Raw genomic sequence first — 25776 nt, forward strand, 5'->3', positions numbered from 1 at the left:
ACGCTGGCGAGGGTCCTGCGGGGATGGAGGTTCAGAAAGACTACGAAGGGTTATGCAAGACGAAAATGGGAAGCCGCTGTCTGTGGAAAGGGTAAAAGATTTTTTATCAGAGCAGGATGCTTATACTCTACACAAGCCGGCCAGAATATATTTTACTAGAAATAGAGTTTTTGCCCCGCGTCCCTTGAACCAATTTCAAGCTGATCTGTGTGATATGCAGGCTTTATCGGGTTATAACGATGGGTATAATTATTTATTAATGGTCATAGACGTATTTTCCAAGAAAGCTTACGTCAGAACTCTCAAAAGAAAAACATCCTCGGAGGTGGTAAAGGCTCTAGAATCCGTTTTCTCCGAAAGTCAGACCCCTGTAAAGTTACAGACCGACACGGGAAAATAATTTTTTAACAAGACTTTCGAGGGTTTGATGAAAAAACACAACATCGTGCATTTTTCCACATCCAGCGATCTCAAAGCTTCGGTGGTTGAAAGATTTAATCATACTTTAAAAGGTAGAATGTGGAGATATTTGACAGCTAACAACACCTTGCAATACATCGACATGCTGCAGGACTTAGTGAAAAGCTACAATAACACTCATCACAGCAGCATTAAAATGACACTGGAGCAGGTGACAAGAGGGTCTTTGTACAGTGGAAAAATTGGCCTGAGAAATTCAACAGCTGGATCAGAGAAAGCGATTTAAAAAATATATAAAAAATGGACGCCGCCTGCGAGGGTTCGTCATTTCATTTCATCGCCATATTATTTACCCAAGAAAGGTAGGGGGGCATCGTGGTTTTGTCACGAAGGGTGAGGAGACGACCTCCGGGGGAGCGTCTCTCGTCGAGTTCTAATAAACGTTCGATGGGTAAGAAGAAGAAAACAGTTGCCAGAAGCGCTCGCGCGAAGAGGAAACCCTCCCAGAGCTCCAATATATTTTAACTGACAAAATGGCTCTCTTGCATCAGAAATCCTCCGAGTGCACGCTGTGCGAGCTGGATCTTTTTTCAGCGCCTATGACCCAGCTTTCGATCGAAGATAAAATATACAACAAAACCTCCCCTGTGTCAGCCATCACAGACACAGGACCCATCGAGTTTTTCATCACCGGAGACGCGGAAAAGTATTTGGATCTGAACGACACCCTGCTGCATCTCCGTGTGGAAATCACCAATGCCGACGGTACGGACCTGGCCGACGGTGCGGCCGTAGGGCTCATCAATTATCCTCTGAATACGATATTCAGTCAATGCGACGTCATTCTGGGGGACTGATTAATCTCACAGTCGAGTGCCACGCATCCCTATTGAGTCGTGATCGAGACTCTGCTCAACTTTTCACGCTATACGCTCGAAAGTCAATTCACAGCGGGTCTATTCTACAAAGACACTTCGGGATCAGTAGATTCTATAACGGTCGTTAATGGCCTGAACAAAGGATTAAACAGGAGAGCCAATTTCAAGAGCATTTCGAGAGAAGTACATCTGCTTGGGCCTCTTCATGCAGACATATTTTTCTGCGAGAGGCTTTTATTGAACTCGGTCGACCTGAGAGTCAAACTGACGCGCGCCGGTGATGCGTTCTGTCTCATGGGAGCGCGTGACTCTGGATTCTGACTGAACGTGCTGGGAGCGTCTCTTTTTGTGAAAAAAATGACCGTAGCCCCCGCCGTGCGGTTAGGGCATGCCGCCGCCCTGATGAAAGCCAACACTCTCTACCCCCTCTTGCGCGTCATCATGAAAACATACACTGTGCCGGCGAACTCTAGGATATGCAACCAGGAGAATCTATTTCTCGGAACCACTTCTAAATATGTGGTTTTAGGTATGGTGCACCACAAAGCATTCAAGGGGAGAAGAGACCTGTCCCCTTTTAACTTTGTACATAACGACGTAGAATACTTGGCTCTGTGTCAGGACAGCAGACAGATCCCCGCCAAGGCTTTCCAGCGGGGAAAGTTTTACAGAGTTTTACAACATGTTCATGGCTACCGGGAGACATCTTAAAGATTTACCTCTGTGTATTAACCGCGACAATTTTAACGCCGGCTATGCTCTGTTCACTTTTAATCTCAACCCCGCCGACGACAACGATGCATTGTCAGTCGTATCGAACGGTAATTTCAGACTGGAGATGAGATTCAGAGTGCCTCTACTGAACATGACTATGCTTATCGTCTACGCTTGTTACGATTCTATTCTAGAAATAGACTCTAAAAGGCAAGTGCTAGTGGATTATTACTAAATGCTAAGAAATCATGGATAATCTTCAGTTAGAGAGTCTTTTACGTCGTCTTCCTGGAAAAGTGTTTTACAGCGTGTGGGCTTCCGATCACTTGCCCTCTCTGAACCCTTCCTTCACTCGCCCCGCGTATTTCGTGGTCAACACACATCCCTCTCACATGCCTGGGGAACACTGGCTGGCTTTAACCCTGGAAAAAGACGGGGAAGCTACCTTTTTTGACTCTTACGGATCTCCCCCGGATTTTTGGTACTACCCCTCGAGCATCCTGCGGTTTTTGGAAAAACGCTCCGAAAACATCAAATACCACACGGGTCAATTGCAACATCGGCTGTCTACCGTATGCGGTCATCATTACGTCTATTATCTTTACCACCGCGTCAGAGGCTTATCTTTCGAACAAGTATTGTCTCTGTACGACAAGGAAGCGATAAAAAACGATATTATGGTGTGTGACTTTGTGAAAAAATGTGGGGTTAAAAATAAAAGCCGCAGGGGACAGGGTTGTTGTTGTAGCGTCTCCAGGTCGGCTCACTTGCTCATGGGGTCCGTTGCATCCTCAAAAACTCAATTAACCATTATGCAGCTCACAACTGACCTATTTCGCTTATAGTCATTTCATTTTGACTCAACCGACATGCTGTAACTCATGGGAGCCAGGTTCCGGGATGTCTGATGGCTCTGGATAACCAATGACCCCCCCCAATGAGACTGGAGACAAAGGAGGAATCCTGCCTCCATGAATGTTGGGGTTCTGCAGACCATCAGTACTGATAGCCCAGCCTCACACCCCTGGAACTTCCCATCAACTTGTGACCTTAACATGCAAATCACCCTGCGCCTAGCAGTTTTACTGCCGTTAAAAGTCAACAGGAATTCCCTAATCTAAACCGAATCAATGCCTTGACCGGGGAATGACCAAAGTTCTGACTGAAGACACATACACACACACATACACACACACACACACACACCCAAAGCATCTGGAAACGCTCATCCTGACCCCCACATACACACACATAAGGAGAGTTCCTTTATTCAAGTTTCAATAAAACAATAGTAAAACCCTACCTGACCCATGCCTAACACACCTTTATATGTATTCCCCTTTTTACCTTTATATTTTTATTGTTGTATTACCACTCATGACCTGTTGTTCTGTGTTTTGCATGAAACAGAACATGTTTTATAAGATAAGATTATATGTTTAATTGCCTATACCCAGTTTCCTCTCCTCTCATACTGTCTCTTTCGTGTCTACTATCAAAATGATCCGCATTTACTTTTATAAGCAATGGTGTATGCCATGTGGTCATCCAAGTACATAATATGAGCCTATGATACTTTAATTGAAACTTTATCCATTCCTGACTTCACCATAAAGTATGCAAATGAGTGACCAAGCGGAGACAAAGAAACTTTTCCCTCCAAAAGTTTCAGGTGTTGGATTGGTCACTCTGAAAAACTGGGCGCGACCAAGGGATCAATAAAAACCCTAAGCACCCATCTATCGTGGCTTTTGTCCAGCTTTGGGCTTTTTGTCCAGCTTTGGCTTTTTGTCCAGCTCAGCTCGGTTTGGCCCCACAGGGGCCAACCCCCTCTCCGCTCTGCGGTCGGGGGGGCCCCCGTGCACCTTTTCTTCCCGGCACGACCTCTTCTATCATCGCCTGACTCGACTCCGATCTTTCTTCGGGACAAGACTTTCACTTTCTTCTGAGACTTTGCCGGCAGCTTCAATCGAAGAACTTTGTTTGCACCACCGAAACCTTTTTCGTTCCAGCAGAATCTCGTGCTTGCTCCGAAGACTTTGAATCTCCAAACCTCCTTGATCCACTACATCAGGACTCTTATCAACGAACCAATGCAAGTAAAAGTTACTAATTACTTTAGATCCGCAATTTTAAGCTGAAGCCCCTTTATTAAGGCGAATCCTAATTACCTTGACGATTCTCACACAGTTGTAATCAAAACTCGATCTGAAACTTGCCATATTTGATCTCTTCTCTAGTTCCTTATCTCTTTCTCTCTCACTCTCTCTCTTGTTCTGATTTCCTTCGTATTCCCTTCCTTAATCTCCATCTCTCTTTGCCTACTTATCCCCTCTCTATAATCCTTATCCTGTCTTTTATGTACGTGTGTCGTAGTTAGTATGTGTTGTGTGTTTCTGTTTTATTAAATTTTTTTCACGAGTGATTGTTTCTGTGCTTTGCTCACAATTTCGGGGTCCCTGAACATTGCTCTTGCTACGTGCTAAATTACAGCTAGTACTTTATAAAGTAGTTATTCTTTCTTGTTCAGGAAGATAACTTTCCCTGGAATTAATACATAATTATACTGTCTGTTCGGTGGCCGGACAAATCAAATAATTGTGTTATTGATTCTCTGACCATTAGTTCTAAGACCCCTATTTGAATATTTATAATTAATTATAACCAGTTATAATTACACTTAAATATTTAAATTTTGAGCTAAATTTGCTACATTGTTCTTTATCGGCTTATGTGTGAAAATGAAAGACTGTACGTATAATGATTTGACTAATAAACTCTTTATTGATGAAATAATCGTTTCTGTCATTTATTATTGTGAATACTCGATCCACCGAGGGGACAGAACGATTTGTTTTCTGCTCCCAAGCTTCTTAGAGGCGAGAGGTTCCGAGGGTATGATCCAAGGCGGGGACGGATTCTTCTCAGAGGTCCTTTTGCAATGTGTTTTTAAACCAATATCGGTACCTTCCTTCAGGGAGTGGTATTGATCGCGAGCGTGCAGGTTATTTACCGAAGATAAAGGGACGTTCAGTTCTGATAGAGTATTCAAAAATTGCGAGCAACCAGCGGGAGGGGATTTTTTTCTTATAGGAGAGAGAAAGATGTTTGAATAAATTGATCATATGAGACCCTTTCACCATCTCACCCTTATAAACAAATTCCCCCTTCGAATTCCAACCCCCGCCGCTCTCCTTTAATTTCTCGACGATGTATCCGGCGTTCTTGCGATCCTGAGGGGGTAGGCTTTTCAAAACATCGCCCGTATGGTTAAAATCGGCCACGTCGGGCGTGCGCACACTTCGAGCCGGAGAAGAAGAGAGGTCCGCGCCGGCGGAGGCCCCCTCCTCCTCGTCCTCCTCACCATCCTCGTTTCTCTCCCATAACATCAGAGTGACTCTACGCTCATCTCGTCGATCCTGATTCAGCAACGTCAAATATCTCTGCAGTAAAGAATCGTATTTTTTTATTTTTTCATAAGAACTCAACCCCGGTTCATTTAATACCTCCCTCATGTTATCGTTCAAATCGTCTTCGGCCGTTTCTCTGACCGTAGGTCGAGTCATACCGTTTAACCAACGGGGAGAGACGAGAAACATTTTCTGAGCTTTCTTCAAAGTCATTTTTTTATTTTACTTTTTACTGTCTACTAGAGAGTTCTCCGATAAGATTCCCAATCAGAGGTATGACGGTCGAGAGCAAAGGTAAAAGAAACCTGCCGGTCTGTTTCTTCAGAACCCCACGTTTGCTCTTTAAACAGGTTTTTTCATCGGCCAACAGCCTGATAATTTTTCTCCACTTTTTGAGTTTTTTGTATTGTGAAGGGGTTAAGGGGATGTTACCCTTGAGAAGGTTTAAAGAGATCTCACACAGTGTTCTGATAAAGTCAGGAGAGCAGCGTTTGAGAATGTCTTTACATTTCCTGGGAGCGGCGTGGTACAGAGCAGCGAGCAAGGGAGCGTTCCTTTTTATACGAGCCATCATGCCTTACGTTTTCGGGACGTACACGATTGAGCACTGATGAGGAAGCAGCCCGCTCCTCATCCTGTAGCGATCTGGGCACATCAGGGTGAGGTCGACGATTAAATAGCTGTGAGGATCTCGGCTAGCGTCTTCGAAACATTCCAGGAAATAACTCTTTTGCGAGGGAAAGATCTGATGGGCTAATACGCTCGCCTGTAGTTTATCCTGAGGGTCTTTAAACATTACCAGATAATTACAGTTCATGCTAATGGTACGGTTGTGTTTACCTCTCTGAAACACGTTTTGAGTCAGCATTATGATGCTCATGTTTCTGTGGTGTCTGTACTGAGTAAAAATTTTAACCACTTCAGGATGTCCGGATGCTTGAAAGATAACATCGTCCAGAACGATCAAATGGTTTAAGTCATGAGGAAACAGGTTTTCATCTTCGAAAGAATCAGGAAGCCCTTTGACAAATTTAATCTTTTTATTCATCTTTTGCAATTCATCGTACATAGGCTGGTAAGAAGTGTAGACCCACACAATGTTTTCGGGTACTACGTTCATGACACACTCACAATTTTCCAATACACTTTTCACAAAATAGGTTTTCCCACAGCCGCTAGGGCCCGTTTTCATACAAGAGAAAGGACAGTCGAACCTGTGTTCGAAATCTGTTTCTTCTAAAATCTCGACATGCGACATTTTATTTATTTGCCCCTCTAAAAATTATAAAGTTTTTCAGCTATCTGTTTTCTGGTAAATATGTGGTCGAGTATTTTGATATTCTGGACGACCGGAGAGCGTTCGGCGACCATAATATCCGAACGGTCTGGAAAGAGTCTTCTTTTGTCGTAGCCAACCTGAAGCTTTTTCTGAAATGTCGAGTTTTTTAACGAGAAGCCCTTTTTATCATGAGTTATCCCATGCTGAGGGATCTTGATAGCGCCCGCCTCCCCTCCCTCCCCAGAGATCCTTAGGTAATCCTCCACCAGATCTCTGACGCTGTCAAAGTTGACCCTCTCGCAACATTCTAGGGTCTGTGTGATGCCTTTGACGCGTATCACCACTTTTTTTTTATTCTTCGTCTGATAGGCATAGCTCTTGGGCCCTGCAGCCACAAACTCTTGTATGCTATCTCCGTCCAATTCGTCGGTCAGCTTGCCTAGGTAATTACCCAATTCTAAAGGAGTCTCCCCCTCCTTGACCACATAAATAAGAAACCGTGAGGCAGGTAGACCGTGGCTATGATAAGACCGAAGTAGTTTCTGGGGTCTCCGAAATCTTTGTATATGATCGTAGGATGATCTAAAGGGTAAGGGCAGGCGCTGTTAACGTAAGGATACAGAGAGGCAACGTCTACGTACAACACCATTTCCCCGGGCCCCGCAGTGTGTCTAAGCTTAAGAGCGCTCGTTCGCCCTCCATAAAGAGCTGCTCGAGGGATCAGAGGCTCCGGAGGATTAAACGTAAGGAGAAACTCACACACTCGAAAGATTTTTTCATCTCAAGCCACTCGTGTTCTCTCACCACCGTCACGTGGACGTCGTGTTCAGACTCTAACGTCCTCACTCTCTCTCGTCCACAATTCGCCGAAACTGACACCTCTCAACGGGCACGTCTCCGCCGGGTTCAAACACAACAAGCAGCCGTGGTAAAAGCACCTGATAATATTCCTACATGTATTTTTCTCCGTTGATCTTGGCGTAACCGTCTACAAAAAAAGGACCGATCTGCTTTTCCCCCATATTTAGAGCGTGCTGTATAAAGATTTTGTATTTCACCATGACCCATTCTAGCCATTGGATAGACTCGTGTGAGAATCTTTTACACATCCGAGTGTAACTGTAGGGGCAGGGTATGGCCAATGTCTTAGTCATATAATTTGTCATATAATTTGTGATAAACACTTTCATGCAGGCGGCCGCTATGGTGATCGAATCAAACGGGTCCACCCCCGTCTCTCCGAGAAACTGATCTCTGAATTTGACACAACCCTGGGAGAGTATGATCACGTCGTTTTTACAATAACGCAGAGCTTCCTTCCTAAAGTTAAAAACGCCACACGCGGCCTCTGCGTACCATTTGTGAAAATCCCGACATTCGCGCTCCGACATGCGTTCTACAGCAAAATCGGAGGCAGGAGGATAGGACCCTACGTACACAAGACGCCCTGCCGAGCTGAATTTATGAGGAAAATACCCCTTGGTCTGACTGGCAAAACCTAGGGCTTTTGGGAAATCGCTCAGACGCATGGGAAGGAAAGACAGAGAGTGTATGAATTTTAGCTCATAATGAGGCTCCTCAAAACTGAGGATTTTACTCCCCATCATGAGAATACACCGAGGCGATAACCCCTCTTTCAGCATACCGTTCAAAACCAGATAGCCGTCAAACCCTTTGGCGTTGTGAGCAATAAAAACGTTACGTCTGTAGCGCTCATTTCTGAAATACATAAGAAAATGTTTAACGCAGTCCTGACCGTAAAACCACCTCTCTTCACCTTTCAACGTTTTTGCATACACCAGAAAAAGTATGTGCACGCCGTTCTCATTGGCGAACGTTTCAAAGTCATAAAAAATCAAATCGGGGCAGTCGGCACTCACGGCACTCACTCTCGCATCGTCGACCGATTCTTGAATGAGGCCAATCACGTTTTGATAAAATGTAGCGATATCAGGAATGTCTCCTGGTGGGATTGTTAACACGCATCTCATTTTTACGGCATTAAAATTCTCGTGTGTCGTGACATTGATTTCTCTTTCATCGGCTCTACGTTCGTCTTTGGCCATAGCATATCCTCCTCCTCCACCTGCACCTCCTTCTACCCCCTCCTCACCATACGGCTCTCTCTCTCCCGCTTCTGTGTTTATAGAACAAATAGTGGCTTCAATTTCCAGAAACGGATTATCAGATCTATTTAAACTGAGGATTGCATTTTCTATTGCCTGTAGAGGATCTTGCCGAAGAGGCGAAGCGCAAGAATCCTCCGTCACGGCACTGGCGGAGAGTCGGCCGTCGGAACCATTCAGGTCTCACTTCCTGGTTAGAGACGTTGCCTGAAAAAAAAATCCTTATCAAAAATCTTATACGTATAGGTATATAAAGAAGAAATGTAATCTAAATATATACATAAACAACATACTGTTAACCCGTCGCTGAGCAAACCTGTGTTTAAACAGAGGTCTAGCGGGATGTCCGCGCTCTCTCCGGCATCGCTCTGCTTCCTGATTTGGTTCGGGGGCGTTATCCGTTTCGGTCTCTGATTGTTTTTAAAAAAGAAGGCTTGTATCAAAAAAACTTATTCACACAAACACACTGTTAATCATGCATTGAGATCCGCACTCCACTTCCCTGGTTGAACACGCAGGTGAACACGCGTGTGATTCAGCCGGATCTGTATGGGATTAGAAGAATGTTTAACGACCCGTTATAAATATACAGTATATATTTATGAAAAATAAATATAGAAATAAAAGACATACCTGTAAACAACCTCTTCACTATCGACGGACTATTACTGACGAATTTCAGTCCCTGCGGAACGCAGTGATCTCGTGAGATCGCGAGTGAAGCCCCTGTTAGAATGAAATCCGAATCCTCGGCGAGACTGTCGCTTCCCGAGTCCCTCGCAAACTCGTCAGAATTAATAACGTGTGTAAAATCTGTCATGCGTAGTAAAAAAAAAGTTTTTACCAGAGCTAAATAACAGAGGCCAAAAACAAAAAAACACGGTACCTGGTTCCATCTGAGTGAGGCTAATACCCTCTAGCTCTTCCAGGGTAACTTTATTAAAGAGAAAAACATATTTAAAAAAAAGTACAGAAGAGTTAAAATAAAAGAGAAATTAATAGAAAAAGCTTACTCTGATTCACCTGATGAATTTCAGCTTGAACTGTTCAAGCTGAGAATACATAAAGTGTTTATTTAAACAATGTTTTTAAGAGAAAAGAAATACCTTATAAATTCAACAAGTTTTCTTACCATGAACCATCATGCTGATCCCTGGATTTCTTCATGGAAAATGTTAGACCATTTCCTTTCTTATATACCCTAAAGTTCTTGAGCATTTTTCCCCCCAAATACACCTGTCACAAGTTCTCGAGCAACCATATACACCTGTCGCTTCATATCCTCGTTTCAGAAGGTGGAAGAGTACCATTCGTAACGATCCGCCACCAACACGTGGTCTGCGACCGCGAGAATCAGAATGAATCCTGGTACTTGAATTAAAATATAATTTTCAGGTCACAAAAGAGAGTATGAGGATATTTTCATAAAATATATTTTCAGAATATGAGGAACGCGCTGGGAAACAGAATAAAATGTGATGCATAATTTAAAATATTTTTTATTTTGCATATAACCGTTTATGTTTCAAAAATAAAGGGTATTAATAAAAGATTCAAAATCACACCATATACGGCAAAAAAAAAAAAGTTTAAGAGAGGAAAGGCACTTCCTAACACAATGTGTTCTGACTGGATAATAAAGGGGAGGGACTTCGCGACGTGGCACATTCTGATTGGACGACCTTTCACCTAGAACTGTCAAAACGCAGTTTGACGAAAAGTAGGTAGTATTCTTTGTCACGTTAGTTGGGGTTAAATGTACATTGTGTTTTGTTGACTCAAGTTCATGATCTGTTCACATGATTTAAAATACTGTTGTGTAAATATTTAAAATGGCTGAGCCTAGATAAATACAAAAACTAAACACTCAGGCTGTTGAAAGGGCATTCAAATGTATACCAAAACGCATTTGATTACTTGAACTTGAGCTTACCTGGGCATCCAGTACCTTTTTGTCATCATAAAGTGGTGTAGTGTGAAGTACATTGCTCTAAAGTCTGACTTCTCAGAACGAGTCTACAACACCTTCACTGTTCAATAAAAAACATTTTTGATGTTTTTTTAATGCTTGTTTATGTTTTGTTTGTTTTTAGTTCCTCCTGTTGTCAGTGTGACCACCGATGTTCCTGCTGTTGCTGGTGACACTGATGTGATTTTAACAATCTGCACTGCAGGTGATGCAAAGCCTGCAGCAGAAGTGTCATGGAGTCTGGGTGCTTTAAATAACTCAGTGAAAGTACAAAATACTGTCACTGTGGACTCTGAAGGAAGATACACTGTTAAAAGCAGCCTGATTGTAAATGCATCTGTAGATCTAAACCAGAAGAAGGTTCAGTGTGAGGTTACACACCCTGGTCTGAAGGAGAAACTGGAACTGAGTTACACATTGAATGTTCACTGTAAGATGCCAAGTTCCTTATTTTTAATCAGATGCTTATAATCATATACTGAAACAAAAGTATATTTTGTTAAACTTAATTAAAACAAGTCTCTAGAACTATAGTATTATATGTGACACTAAAGGGTGTACTGTTATTCTTATTCATTTCAAATTAAATAACCAGTAACACAAAGCAGAATGGATGCTAATGAAGACTGGGTGTCAGTTATAAATATTATTATGATAGTGGATTTGTCCTTTTTGCCCTACTTGTAAATATCAGTATTACACCTAATTCTGTTTCACTGAATTGTGAAACAGAACATTGTGTAAAGTATTAATGTTTCTTTTCATTTTTCTCTCAGATCCTCCTCAGGTGGTTTATATTAATTCAGCAGGTGATCAAGGGGAAACTCGTGAATTTCAGTGTGAAGCAGATGCTAATCCAAAACCTACAAACTTCACCTGGAGCAGGTAATGGAGCCGAGTTGTCTTTGTATAATAATCATGAAATGTAATGTACATAAGCCATGTTATATGGTTTCTAAAATTTAACAGTGAAGCTGCACCTGTTCATCTGTCAAATAATAAATGTGGAGGCTTTATCACTTCAGTTTTATAGTTCTTTTAAAAATAAGCACTGGTACAAAGCAGCTTTAAATAAACTAAAAAAACATAAACTTTAAATAAAATGTTTAACAAATTGAGCATTCAGATATTTATTGTACATGAGCCATATTATGTGGCTTATCATATTTAACAGCAAAGTTGTACCTGTTACACGATAAATGATGAACCTGAGAGCACAGGCCTGGTTTCTGTTTTGGCTTTAACAGTAATAGCAAATAAAAATAACCTAATCTATATTATTACACTGTTAGGTTTTGAGTTTATCTTAATGTTGATTTGTAACAATGTGTTAATAATCTATTAATGTAATCTGTATGTTTAATAATTTGATCTGAATCCAGTCTTAAAGTCGGACCACTCTGTTCTCTATTATGCTGATATTTTGCATGATGTATTTAGAAAGTGTGTATCATCAGTACAAAGCCTAGTAGCTTTAACTTTGTTCTAATAATGTAAATTTCAACATCATTGGGGCATAGAGTTTTAAATAGTTTAAATGCTAATACATGCCTCAAGTCACTGCAAATGTTGTTATTAAAAACATGACGTGCAAAATAAGTGTTTTGACAGCAGTTTTTCCACAGTATGATGTTTATCTGTATAGATGCTGTTTATACAATTACACATACCAATATTTAACAAATAGATTTCCTTTTAGATATTTTCCAGTGAACGACACTCTTTCCAGCGGTGTTAATAGCAGACTGATTATTCAGCTGAACCCTGACAGTAACGGACTTTACTATTGTGTGGCATCTAACCAGTATGGGAAATCTGTAGGTTCTCTCTACATGCATGTTAAACAATGTGAGTATGTATATAATCTGTATACTTATTAATATGTATATAATATAAATGCTCTTACTTGTGAGACAGTTGACAGTTTACATTAAATGTGTTTTCTTTTTTTATAAATACAGAGTTTAATAAATAAACATAAAATTACAAGTCAACCTACATTTATTCAACTTCTTAGTCTTAACGTTCCAGTTATAGTCTAATGTACTGGAGTGCATGATGGAAAACCAACAGACCCCTTTCGCTTATATGCTCTACACTGTGTGATTTACATAACATGCAACCTTCTGGAAAGAGGTAGATAAGGATATTGGCCTCTGAAACATACGTTACCACCAATGCTTCAGTTTGAGATATAAATCTCAAGATATAAATCTTGATGATGTGTGTTGTGTGAACTGTGAACTAATTATAATACTTTCTCAATGGCATTGCAGCTTCAGAATCCAAAACCTGCTGGATTCTGTACATCATAACCCTCATTGCTGGAGTTTGCTGTTTTCTCATTTGGAAATTTAATGTGCCTCAGTATTTTAGAAATATACTGTGGTGAGTTTGGTCATTTTACCAGTCTAGTAGTGAGAGCAGATTATAAACATAAAAACAGTTAAGTGAGTTGCTTATTTTCTGTTTTCACTTAGGCCGGATCCTGTGCCCACTTCATCTTCAGACCAGGAAGAGGTAAAATATTTTATTTCTCCATTCCCTTGTTTTGCTCACTTATGTTAGTGATTACATGAAGGATGTTTCTTTTGCCTAGGGGCTTTCTATGAATGAATCAAACCCCTCTACTGGGACCGTACCTTGTCGTGGTGGAGGGGCTTATTCTCCTTCAAGATGAGGAGAAACCAAATGGTCCAACATGCTTTGTAACCTACTGAGTTTCCACATGTCAATATTAAAGGTGGTCATCTGCTGTCATGAGCATGATTCTTCAACAGGACTATAGCAACATAGAAATGAGAGAATGACACCCAGGCATCAGAACCAAGAGGAGATAAACTTTTTTTAACATGTGGAGAACATGCAAACTCCACACACACAGTGAGCGGGAGCGAGACTCGAACCCAGGACGCTGGAGGTGTGAGGCCACCGTGCCACCTACTTATTATTACATATTATATATATTTGTTATTTGCTACACACATACAGACCTTAGCAGTGTTTCAGAGTTGTAGATGATGTGTTACTTAGCAGGTTTTCAGTGTTGCATTAAGCATATTGCGTATGACTAGCTTGATGTTACATTGTAAAATGTAAGCACCATATTTAGTTTTGTATGTTTGGGGTTTTTGGCCTTGTGATTATCCAGTTTGTCCGTTATATTCATCTCTTTGTTGATCTGCTGTTTAAAGTTGTGTTGAAGGAATTTTGTTTTCTAAAAAGTTATATTTGTAAAGTAAATAGGAAACATGTTATTCTTGCTTACCCTCTCTCCCTAATTAGCCCCTGATGTTTTTGGCTCAGCCCGTGATGTTTTCTAATCCCAGAAACGCCCCTGACACTGAGCATGTGTGAGGAAATGTCATATGATCTAGAGTAATCTGATTCCTTGTCTCATGAGTCAAAAATGTTTATAAATACTAGAGAATATTGTCATGTGTTGGGTTGGATAGATTCCCGTTCCTCCTTTTCGTTCAAGTTTTTATTTTAGAATTTCCTATCATGAACAAGTCCTACTATAATTGAATAATGAGTGAAACAGTGCGACATTGTCTGAACAAGTTGTTGGGTGTCAGTTGGGATACGGTGTGCTTTGTGTGGGACAAAAGTGATTGTAAAATGACCAATTACAAAAGGCTCAATCAAAATATCTACACCATCATTTAAAGAACTTGAATATGGGCTTGACTGAAAACTATTTTCATTTCATATATAATAATTACTGTGTTTCTGCTTGTCTGTGTTTACTGTCTGAGCAGTTTCTTTGTCTCATAAGCAGTAGGAGTATTTCAGCAAAAAAAGGCCACAGATCTGCACATTTTTTCAGCATGTTCCCACTGCTTCTTCTGCAGAAAACAGCAGGGAAATATCTATGGACTCCTCCTTGACTGTCTTTTGTTAGCAGCAGGCTGGTCAGCTACAACAGTGATAAGTAAATTTAACTCCTCAGAACAGTAAACTGTATAGTCAGTAATACAGATTTAACAAATAAACACATCTGTATGTTGACTGGTCTAAAGTATATACTGTGAATTGTGTGAATTCACCAAAGCAGACCAGGGGACTCGGAAGTAGTGTTCAGCAGGAATCTTTTACTGGAGATCAGAACACACTGCAGTGGCACTGTAGTCATCAAGTCCAGTGAAAAGGCAGGCCTTGAAGGTGTGACAATATAAAAGCCTAGAGGTTATACTCTTAAACAAAGCATTGAATGGGAGGAAGATCACCAGAGTCGACCCCCACCTATCACCTAAATCTAATCTGATGATGGCCTTGTCTCATGAGTTAAAAACATTTATGAAAAATAATAAAGAACATTAATGTGAGATGTTTACATAGTCTGTGTGTAGTTTCACCTGTAAGTGAAAGTGATTTTACGATTCGTCCACAGTGCCCTACAGTCAAGTGACCTTCTGCTTATTAGGAAAATCGCAACAGATTTCAGAAGCAATATTTCGCATGGGAACACTCAGTAACACTGTCTGTATATCTGTATTGTCATGGGACACATTTCAAATGAAAGTCATGGGTTATGCCTCAAGCACAGGGAGGTAGTTTAGACTACAAATTAGTATTTGAGATGAAAAGATGAATTTCGGCTATAATTTCCAGGTAGATGGATCTAGATTTGCTAAACAACTTGTAGCATGTCACCTTTAGTGGCAGACCACCCAATGTTTTGGTGAGCAAAAAAAAAATGGTACCAACAGTACACAAGACTTATTTGGTTATATATATCCCTTGCTTGATAAAATTGCAACTGTTGTGTTCTTCTTTTGTGATGCTTTACCACACTTGTACTGCAGCTTCTTTCAGTTTTTGTTTGTTTTGTAGTGTTTCTCCCTTCAATTTCCTCTTCAGGATGTGAAATGCTGCACAGTTGGGTTTGGTGTATGGTGATCGGCCAGTCTAAAACTTTCCACTTTTTCCTCTGATGAAGGCCTTTTCCTCCTGATGAAGGCCTTTTCCCCCTGATGAAGGCCTTTTTTCCCTGATGAATGGTTTTCACTTTTCAGCTGCTTTTTTATTGATGCACATTCACACAGCTCTGTGCTGCTTCTCTCTCTCTCTCTCTCTCTCTCTCTGTTCATCTCTCAAAAAACATTAGAGTAACCCTGTACAGATACAGATCCTTTTCCTTGACACAGTTGCATAGATGTGCCTTTGCCAGGGTTAACAGGTTTTAGGTAGATTTCCAACCAAAAACCAGACAAAAATTTTTTTCCCCCTTAGCCTTTGTGTGGGATATAAGATTACCATGGTGTATACATATTTCTGGTGAACAGACATTATCTTCTCTCCATAGATCTCCCTTTCCTTCTCCCAATCTTAAATTTGTGGTAAATACCTCTGTACATCATTAGAATACTCTCTGCACCTTTGTTTATGGACAGTTGTCATATTTAATTATATTTATATTTGCTATGAAACAAGATCTTCTACTATTAGTTCCCATCCCTTTTTTTGACCACTAGGTACATTAACTCTAACTCGATGGATAATTGAGCAAAAACAATTGTCAAATCAACAGAAAATCTGTCAAATAGTAAAATTTGTTGGTTGATCAAAAGATGAGACAGACAGAATATTTAAGCTTCTACAATCATTAGTTTCCTCATAATGATTAGCGAGCTTGATCCAGAAACAGTAATTCAAGCCACTATCACTAGCCACAATGACACTAACTCCACTGTTCTTGAGATTCCACTGAATATTCCAGTAGAATTTACAATGTATTGAGATGTGAATTAAGCCTTGTATACTTTTAACATTTAGTAAATTGCTGATATAAATTGCAGGATCCTGCTCTACTTGCCCCAGTAGACAAGCTGCCATGGGTTAGCTTAGCAATGTTTCCTCTTAAAACAGATGTTTCCTCTGTGAAAACCATTGGGCTGAAAATAACATTCTGGTATTTTAGGCAAGAGTGAACTTTGTTTTGAGAAGTGGGGGAGGACACAAAATGGGGGAAAATGTTTTTTATTTGAATCCCATTTCCTGCATTTACATACATTCAGGGACTATGGTGATATAAAATACAGGACATAATTAAGTTGATTATAATGATGAATTCTGCCAAAAACAATAGTAGGCTGCTAAACTATGTATATAAAAAAGATGTCGTACTTTCTTTATTGTTTAATAGGGGCCGATCACCAAGACTTGAGAGAATCATTTTATAGTCAAAAATGTTCACCATTAATGTTTTGTGTGTGAATAAAATTTAAATAATGTGAGACTCAATTTCTACTGCTAAACAAACTTTTATTGTAACTAAGCACTGTACCTGAAAATGTAAAGTAAATCAAATGTTGCAGAGGACGTTTGTCAGAGACATATCCACCAAACGGCAGGGGTTTTGAATAGAAACAGCAAAATGCTTTTATGAACTGTGTGTTGAATCACTATTTTGTAATATCAGTTGCAGATAGACAGCAGCAAAATTAATATGTAATTATATGAAAATGTTGGTCATTACTTTAATAATTGTCTTTCATGTATAACAACCACCCTTAGTTAATGAACAAATTAAAAAAATACATTCCTGGTGCTAATTTTCTGTGCAGCACAAATACCTAAAGTAGTTCATTTTTATGCATCCAAAACTGCATTATACCAGGGTAGGAAATAATGATCTGTAATCCAAAAGGATGTGAAAATTGATAACACAATAGATGCACTACTTATTTGGTAAACAGGATGAAAGATTGTCACACAATCTCACAAACATTAAAATTTTTTAAAAGTTAAAAATTAACTTTAATATACAGAAATTTTTTTTATTGCCCTCTATCTATCCATTCAATCCCTCTCCATGTATCCTAACTATCCACCTCATCTGTCATCTGATAAGAAAATGACTGAGTTATGATCATATTGAGTCTAACATTAAACTAGCATCCAGAGTCAGACATTGCTGACAGAAACTGTGCGGTTTAAAGTGAACTCGTTTTCATGGTACACAGAATGATCTAATCTACATTAAATATTTAGCTAACAGTCTGAAGGTACCTAGCAACAAGAGTGTATGTTAATGTTAGCTAAGTCAACATTAGGCTAACATCAACAGGTGTAAACAGTAAATATGATTATCCTGACCTTAGCTAATTTATTCACAGGCAGACTCTGTATCCTGCTCGGTCCTGCTCCTCCAGGGCAATGATGGCGTGCAGTTAAAAAATCATAACGAATTTAAAATTGAAATTTTGTGGCTTAGTGGTTAGCACCTTTGCCTCACACCTCCTGGGTTTGAGCCTCACTCCCGCTCACTTTTACATTGATCTTGTTTACATTTTAAATATTTTATAAATACTTTTAAATATTTATAACCGTTCACTTGGTCACTTTAACTAAATGTATCTGTTGTAACTTAAATTACTTTGTTACTTCTACATATATATTCAATGTCCTAACCTGTTTCTATCTGTCTTTGCATCCACTGTTAACACTGCTTTTTTTTTTTTTTTTTTGCACAAGAGTCAGCGTTATATGTCTTGTCTGTCTGCACTGTCTTGTCATGTGTCTTGTGCACTTATGTTGTATGTTTAGTTTGTAAAGAATGCACCTTGTAGGAATAGTTTAGTTTAGTTCTGTTTGTCCATGTCAACTGTACTTTGTTTTCATTCTGTGTAGCACCTCTGGTCTAGGAGGAACATTGTTTCACTTCATTGTGTACTGCATCAGCTATATATGGTTGAAGTGACAATAAAGCTCTTTTGACTTTGACTTTGACTGTGTGTGTGGAGTTTGCATGTCCTCCCCATGCTTGGTGGGTTTCCTCCGGGTGCTCCGGTTTCCTCCCACAGTCCAAAGACATGCTACTAGGCTGATTGTGCTGATTGAGTCTCTAAATTTCCCAGTAGTGTGTGATTGCATGAGTGAATGAGTTTGTGCATGTGCCCTGTGATGGGTTGGCACTCCGTCTAGGGGGTATCCTGCCTTGATGCCCGATGAATAGATCAAATAGAATAGAATAGATCGGATAAGCGGTACAGACAATGAAATGAAATGAAATTATTTTTAATCACATAGCATAGATGTTGAAGTGATGGCTAGGGGTCTGCAGGTTCTGCAAAAACTAGTGATGAAATAATCTTGTTCATCACTAAAACCTTATCACTATAAAATTTCTATATATTATAGAGTTTACACATATATTATTTATTTATATATTTTATTTTATTTTTATATATACACTATATTATACTATATTATATTTTATATTTATATATATTCTTATTTTAATTTTATATTTTTATATTATATTCACTGTTTATATTTATATACATATCTATATTTATATACATATATATCTATATATATACACACATATTTGCATATGCATATCTGATAACTATTGGTTTTTCACAATTATTTTTGTCTCCAATTTCTACATTTAATTTTCCCTATTTTTCTCTTTATATTTTTAACTATATCCCTTTATTTTTCATGTCCACACACTTGCATTTCAAGGTAATTTCACTTGCATTTCAAAAAGCATTTCACTACACGTCGTACTGTGTATGATTTTTTATGTGATGAATAAAATTTGAATTTTATTTGAATCAGTTATTAACGCCTTCTTGAGTTGAATCAGGTGAATTAGGTGTTCTTTTGAAAGTTGTCTGTGAATTTTTCTACTATAAATATAGTCCTACTATATCAGCCATGTGTTGATATGGTATTCTCTGGGTGAGAGACAAACTCAAGACTTGCAATAAGCGTTAGCAAACTTTAGTGAAGAATTTACATCGTTACACCCAATTGCTCCTTGATTACAGTGGAAACCAGAGTTGAAATGAAAGAAACAATGTTTACAAAAATATATACAAATGTTTCAAAGTGGCGCACTCAACAGTGAGAGCCATGAGCGGAGCTTAAATCAAAGAAATGAATAAAACAAAACACATTCTAACTGACCCAAGAATCTTGTAGTAAATCTTGGGCGTAGTATGCCCGCTAACTACACTGACTGACTAAACATAAATAAAACAGTTAGCTCCCACTCCTAATTAATGTTTCTATACTGGTTCGCGACTCTATGTGTATGTTATGTAGTGTATGTGCAAGTTGATGATTTGAATCATTGACTCTTTAAACATCACTTGCTTGATCATCCTGCTCATGTTTAAATGGTACTCAGATGTAAGGGGTCTAGAAAGCATCCTTACACAAGTACCACTGAATCTGCTTTTTATAATTAGCACAAATTAATTATCCAATTTTCCAACTCTTGGGGAAGTGGAACACTGTTTATAATGAGGAGAAGGGGCAGGAAAAACCAAACACTTGCAGTTCCCATTTTTGACCCTAGTCAAATAGCTACTGTATATGGAAGCTAAATGGTGTGGTGGACAAGCAAGAACTGAATAAAGATACACAATACAAAGGGTGAATGGAAAAACAATACTATTTCCATAAAGGAAATATTGAAATGTAAGATTACTTAAACATGCACCCAAACTGTTGAGTCAGAGCGTTGGAGTGGTGAATATCAAAAGGCCAGAGGAAAACAAATAAAACAGTGTAAATATCAAATGTAAAATACATTTCAATAATTCAGCACCAACTTTCACACCTTACACATGCAAAACACATCACATTACCCCAAAAAATCTTATGTGAAGCTCCACACAGTCAGTAACCTAAGCTCATGATCAAAGTGGAGCCCCTGGAGCCCTGAGGTGCCACTCCCATTCACCTTGTTTTTGAATAATAACCTCCATCTGCCACATCAAACATACACTGCTTTTCCATCCCAGTGCTTAGTAACATTATAACTCGGAAGAACTCAAGGCTTAGGTTACTCATTAATCTTCTCACCTGGCTGGCTACGATGTGAACTAACCTTCGCATGTCCATATGGAGGCTGATAAAATGAAGGAAATAAAATGTTATGGTCAATACTAGATAACAAAATATGCTGATGTGATTAATGTATTTAAAAGGAAAATGATATAAACAGCTATTTATAATGTTTTTCTATCATTTATTTTTAAAATAAGAATTATTGACACCCTTCATGAAAATAGGGGAAAATATATCCCAAAAAAAATACACAATATTTTTTAACTAAGACAAACTGTAGCATGATAGAAAGTGATGGTTAAAAGAGGGGCTTGTTGCTTGTATGGATATAGCCTGTTAGATAGACCACAGACAGATGTACCAGGGAAAAGAAAGAGTTGGTTCCTGTTGTGTTTCCTACAGATACTTGAAACTGAATTATTACAAGCTTTATTCTACCAAAATTATTTTATGCATATTTCAATGCTGCATTTTACAGTTTATCAATTTTTCTATTTTACATTTGTACAACACTTTGTTTCTTCACCCTTATAAGTAAACTGTTCATGTGAATTAGGTGATACAGTGGTAGCTCACAGGAATAACACAAATTCTGTGTATTTCTCAAGAACATTACCTTTATTTAAAATCTTTATTTTCTTTAGTCACCTCGTGGATCAGCAAATAAACACAAATGAAAGGCAGATAGTTAATGTATTTGCTAAGAAAAATATTAATAAAATTAATATTTTTTTCTTAATAAATTACAATTAACAGTTAATTGATTGATTTATATTATAAATTCAGCAGTTACTTGTAAAAAGACACATGATCACTTAATTACTAGCTTGTGAACATACTAACACATTTTCCACAATAAGGTAAGAAACCAGATTGTGTACAAAACTATTTTGTAAATCATGAAGCAAATTTCATAAGACCAATCTTTCTCAAGAGAAGTGCAAAACTTAACATGTTATATGTAAGATAGTACTGGCCCTCTGACTGCCGGTGCTCATTAAAAATCAATAAATTTTTCCCCAAAAACATAATTTCCATAAGCCACTTTTGCTACTGAATATTTTGATAAATTTTGATAAATTAAGTCTCTAATATTTCCCTAGAAACTAGACTAACATTATTAGTGAAACATTAGACTATTCATGATGAATGTAAAAGTGAAATACAGAAGTTAGGATTTGGTGTCATGCCATGTTCCTGATAAGGATGTGGTGTCTAACGGTCTTAACAGTCTGTTGCTGTAACTGAGAAACTGTTGTGAATATATTGTAGTGGCATCCTAATAATGTGGCCTTTAAATTAAAGTCCTCCATTGTAGCAGCATACAACTGACCAACTGGTTACAGCAATCCCTGATCAGCACTTCCTTTCACTCACATTATTCTATTAGAACATTAAAAACAACAGTGTCGTTCTCATACAGTACTGAAGTCGAACACAAACACCAACATGGCTTTAGTTAGTATTTGGATGACCCGTGATTTTACATGTGTGTCTTTCATACTCTACACAATAATGTGTTTGTGTTTTCTGAAATGTGAATTATCTGTTGTGTGTCAGGACTCAGCCACAGCCCAGAGGAGGCTGGAAGTGAAACCCTAGAGCACAATAGCATTAACAGTTATGGTAGAATCCTCAATGTCTGCAACTCCAACTGTGCAGGGCTCGGCCTCGGGTCAGGACCTGCTGCCTCTGAGAAAATGAAAGAAGTGTTTTATTCAAGAGCTTTGCAGCAGAACACTTACATAATACACATAATGTTTCTGTCACACCCACTGCCTCTAACTGCAGCTTGATTACAGTATTATGGGAGTATGTTATTCTGGGATTTTTTGGTCTTACCCCTGGCGTAGGCGATAGTCCTCTTAATGACATGCTGCATCACAGAAACAGTCTTCTCACAGGCTGTCTGTTAAAACACCACAAAAGGTAATAACTACTATAGAGACCCAAATAAAGTGTTTCTGAAGCTCTTTGCTGTCTACGATGTTGCTTCTGTTTAAATCCTTTACAGATTCCTAAGTGAAGTACTGCACCCTGGAGATGTTATTGTAAGTCTAGACTGATCTTACAACAGACACTAGACATAGTGCTAACTGTAACAAATACATTCATACATATTTTAATAGGATTATCTGTAAACCTGCTTATTCATGCGGTTATCTAATCAGCCAATCATGTGGCAGTGGCACAATGCAAAAAATCATGGAGGTACAGGTCAGGAGCTCAGTTACTGTTCCTATTAAACATCAGAACAGAAAAAAGTTGTGCTCTCTGTGCCTTTAACTGTATCATGGTGTTTGGTGCCAGATGGGCTTATGTGAGTATTTCAGAAACTGCTGATTTCCTGGGAATTTCACATTATGAGGTTTTCCAACGTTTATGCAAATCTAAGGCCCCTAACCTGTATCTGCTTGTTTTTATGTATTCTGCTGCTCGACGGCTTGGAGAACTGCATGAACGTGAAGGTTTTCCTAATAAAGTGGATGTGGAGTGTAGGTTTCTGTAATTCTAGAATATTTTAAACTGAACCAATTACTTTACATTTAACAAAGAATTGGTAAATGCAGGATGTTCAAACTTTTACATGACAGTTTAGGAAGTTTGAAATATCTACATACTTTCTTTTCTAGCAAATGATAACTTAAAAAGTATATCAGCACAATGAGAGTCAATGAGCTGAGCTCAAATTCACTCCATTTAATTTTATTCTATTTGTAAAGATAACAGACATCTGGGTGTAGATAAAATCCACATTGAGGCAGCTGCAAACAGGAAACACCACCCCATCCACACCCTCACTTTACTACATTTCCTCTGCTATGGTTTCTTTATTTTAATTTCCTGATAAACAAACACCTTGTACTTAAAATATTACTCTCATTTGCACATCTTTACACGCACTGAGCTGAAACATTATGAGGCAAATAAACTATACAATTAAGTTCTTTTTTTTTATTTGTCTTATTAAAATTGCCAACTGGTATAAAAAGACTAACAGGGCTGAGCTCTCCCTGTTCTCAAAAAATCTACTGTTAATGATTCTTCCCCCTCAGATTGCAAGACAGAATTACTAATGAAGCATAATTAAAGAACTGAGAAGTAGCATCTCACCCATTGACTCATCACTGAATATTATTACTTTTAAAGGAAATGAAAGAATACACATGACTATAATTCATCAGATAAAATAATAATAAGAACATGCATCACACTTTGAGGTCATTAGGGTGGTGGTGTGTCCACACCAGCTGCAAAGCAGCAAGCAGATCTACTGTGTCCATTCTGATTCTTTGCCTCTTTTTACTGCCATCTGCTGTGGCGTCAAATTAGTGCCATAAGTATTGCACACGCCAATCACAGAATTGAACACAGTTAAAAAAAATAAAACAAACAAAAAAAAGAAACCGAAACGCTAGGAATTAAAAAAAAAAAATTTCTGTACTTACTTTACTCAGATGTTTGTTCTTTCTGCTACTTTTTGTTCATCATTTAATTTTCTGTTTATTCGCGCTTCAGTTTTCTGTGTTCTTTCCAAGATGCGGAATAAAAGTCCCCATTGGTCCACTGCTTCTCAACCTACTGCCCTTCTCCAGCCAATCAGTAAAGTTACGTCACTGATGTGCGACACTGATAGTGTTTGAACCTGTCTTGAGCAAGTGAGAAGATGGGCGATTATGCACTAGTGGTGGTAAAAACTATTCTTTTTAAAGACTCGGGTTTCGTTGAGTCACTTACTGAAATGAATCGAGTCAGTGATTCTTTTGTAGCCCTCATTTCCTGTACAAACTCTAATCATGCTGGAAAATAGTGGTGGATTTTTTTTTCACCCTATAGTAATTGAATGGTGGGAATCTAGCCATGGGGTCACAGTCCAGTGACTTCTGTGCCGGTCCCAAGCCCAGATAAATAGAGAGGGTTGCGTCAGGAAGGGCATCCGGCGTAAAACATTCCCAAATTTAACCATGCGAATCGTCAGTACTCTAAATTTCATACCGGATCAGGGCCCGGGTTAACAACGCCCGCCATCGCCGCCATTGACCTACAGGGCGCTGGTGGAAATTGGGCTACTGTTGGTCCAAGAAGTAGAGGAGGAAGGAGAGTGTGTAGACAGAAAGAGAAGAGGAAAGGTAAGAGTGTAGGACTGAGAATAGGAACTCTGAATATTGGTACTATGACAGGGAAAGGTAGAGAGCTGGCTGATATGGAGAGAAGGAAGGTGGATATACTGTGTATACAGGAGACCAGGTGGAAGGGCAGCAAGGTTCGTAGTATAGGAGCAGGATTCAAGCTGTTTTATTATGGTGTGGATAGTAAGAGAAATGGGTTAGGTGTGGTCCTGAAGGAGGAGTTTGTGAGGAATGTTCTGGAGGTGATGAGAGTGTTAGACAGGGTGATGAGTCTGAAGTTGGAGATTGAAGGGGTGATGTTGAATGTTGTTAGTGGTTATGCCCCACAGGTAGATTGTGAGGTAGAGGAGAAAGAGAGATTCTGGAGTGAATTAGATGAGGTGATAGAGAGTATTCCAACAGGTGAGAGGGTGGTAATAGGAGCAGATTTTAATGGACATGTTGGTGAGGGGAACACAGGTGATGAGGAGGTGATGGGCAATTTTGGAGTTAAGGAAAGGAACCTTGAAGGACAGATGGTAGTGGACTTTGCTAGGAGGATGGACATGGCTGTGGTTAACACTTATTTTCAGAAGAGGAAGGAGCATAGAGTGACTTACAAGAGTGGAGGTAGGAGCACACAGGTAGACTATGTAGAAGAGGCAATCTGAAAGAGATTAGTGACTATAAAGTGGTAGTGGGAGAGAGTGTAGCCAGACAGCATAGGATGGTGGTGTGTAGGATAAATTTGATGGTCTGTAAGCAGAGATCAAAGATAGAGATGGAGAAGAAAACCAAGTGGTGGAAGCTGAAAAAGGAGGAATGTTGTGAGGAATTTAGACAGAAGTTGAGGCAGGCTCTGGGTGGTCAGGTAGTGCTGCCAAATTACTGGGAAACTACAGCAGAAGTGATCAGGGAGACAGGAAGGAAGGTGCTGGGTGTGTCATCTGGAAGGAGGAAAGAAGATAAGGAGACTTGGTGGTGGAATGAGGAAGTTCAGGATAGTATTCAGAGGAAGAGGTTAGCCAAGAAGAAGTGGGACATGGACAGGACAGAAGAAA

The 25776-nt window shown here is 39.2% G+C and overlaps 1 protein-coding gene and 2 long non-coding RNA genes across 6 annotated transcripts in view; 1 reads left to right on the top strand and 2 right to left on the bottom strand.

Moving 5' to 3' along the window:
- The window catches only part of LOC131354151 (cell adhesion molecule 1-like), a 34760-nt gene extending 16236 nt beyond the window's left edge, over positions 1 to 18524 (top strand). For 3 of the 4 annotated variants that reach the window (XM_058391469.1, XM_058391470.1, XM_058391472.1), the window contains 6 exons: positions 10921 to 11226; positions 11573 to 11681; positions 12496 to 12644; positions 13073 to 13184; positions 13277 to 13316; positions 13396 to 18524. In XM_058391469.1, the coding sequence (XP_058247452.1) occupies positions 10921 to 11226; positions 11573 to 11681; positions 12496 to 12644; positions 13073 to 13184; positions 13277 to 13316; positions 13396 to 13476 (797 nt within the window). In that variant the 3' untranslated portion in view covers positions 13477 to 18524. The remainder of the gene's footprint in view (positions 1 to 10920; positions 11227 to 11572; positions 11682 to 12495; positions 12645 to 13072; positions 13185 to 13276; positions 13317 to 13395) is intronic. The other variant, XM_058391471.1, reaches the window with a different exon arrangement.
- LOC131354154 (uncharacterized) lies at positions 8838 to 9594 on the bottom strand. Its single transcript, XR_009204707.1, has 3 exons — positions 9461 to 9594; positions 9121 to 9372; positions 8838 to 9034 (listed from the first exon to the last, which is right to left on the bottom strand). It is a non-coding gene; the product is annotated as an uncharacterized LOC131354154 (long non-coding RNA).
- Positions 18525 to 21056: 2532 nt separating the features above from the next.
- LOC131354940 (uncharacterized) lies at positions 21057 to 24291 on the bottom strand. Its single transcript, XR_009204796.1, has 3 exons — positions 24056 to 24291; positions 22449 to 22515; positions 21057 to 22298 (listed from the first exon to the last, which is right to left on the bottom strand). It is a non-coding gene; the product is annotated as an uncharacterized LOC131354940 (long non-coding RNA).
- Positions 24292 to 25776: the final 1485 nt, after the last annotated feature.

This window comes from Hemibagrus wyckioides, linkage group LG06, assembly GCF_019097595.1.
Source record: "Hemibagrus wyckioides isolate EC202008001 linkage group LG06, SWU_Hwy_1.0, whole genome shotgun sequence".
NCBI lineage: Eukaryota > Metazoa > Chordata > Actinopteri > Siluriformes > Bagridae > Hemibagrus > Hemibagrus wyckioides.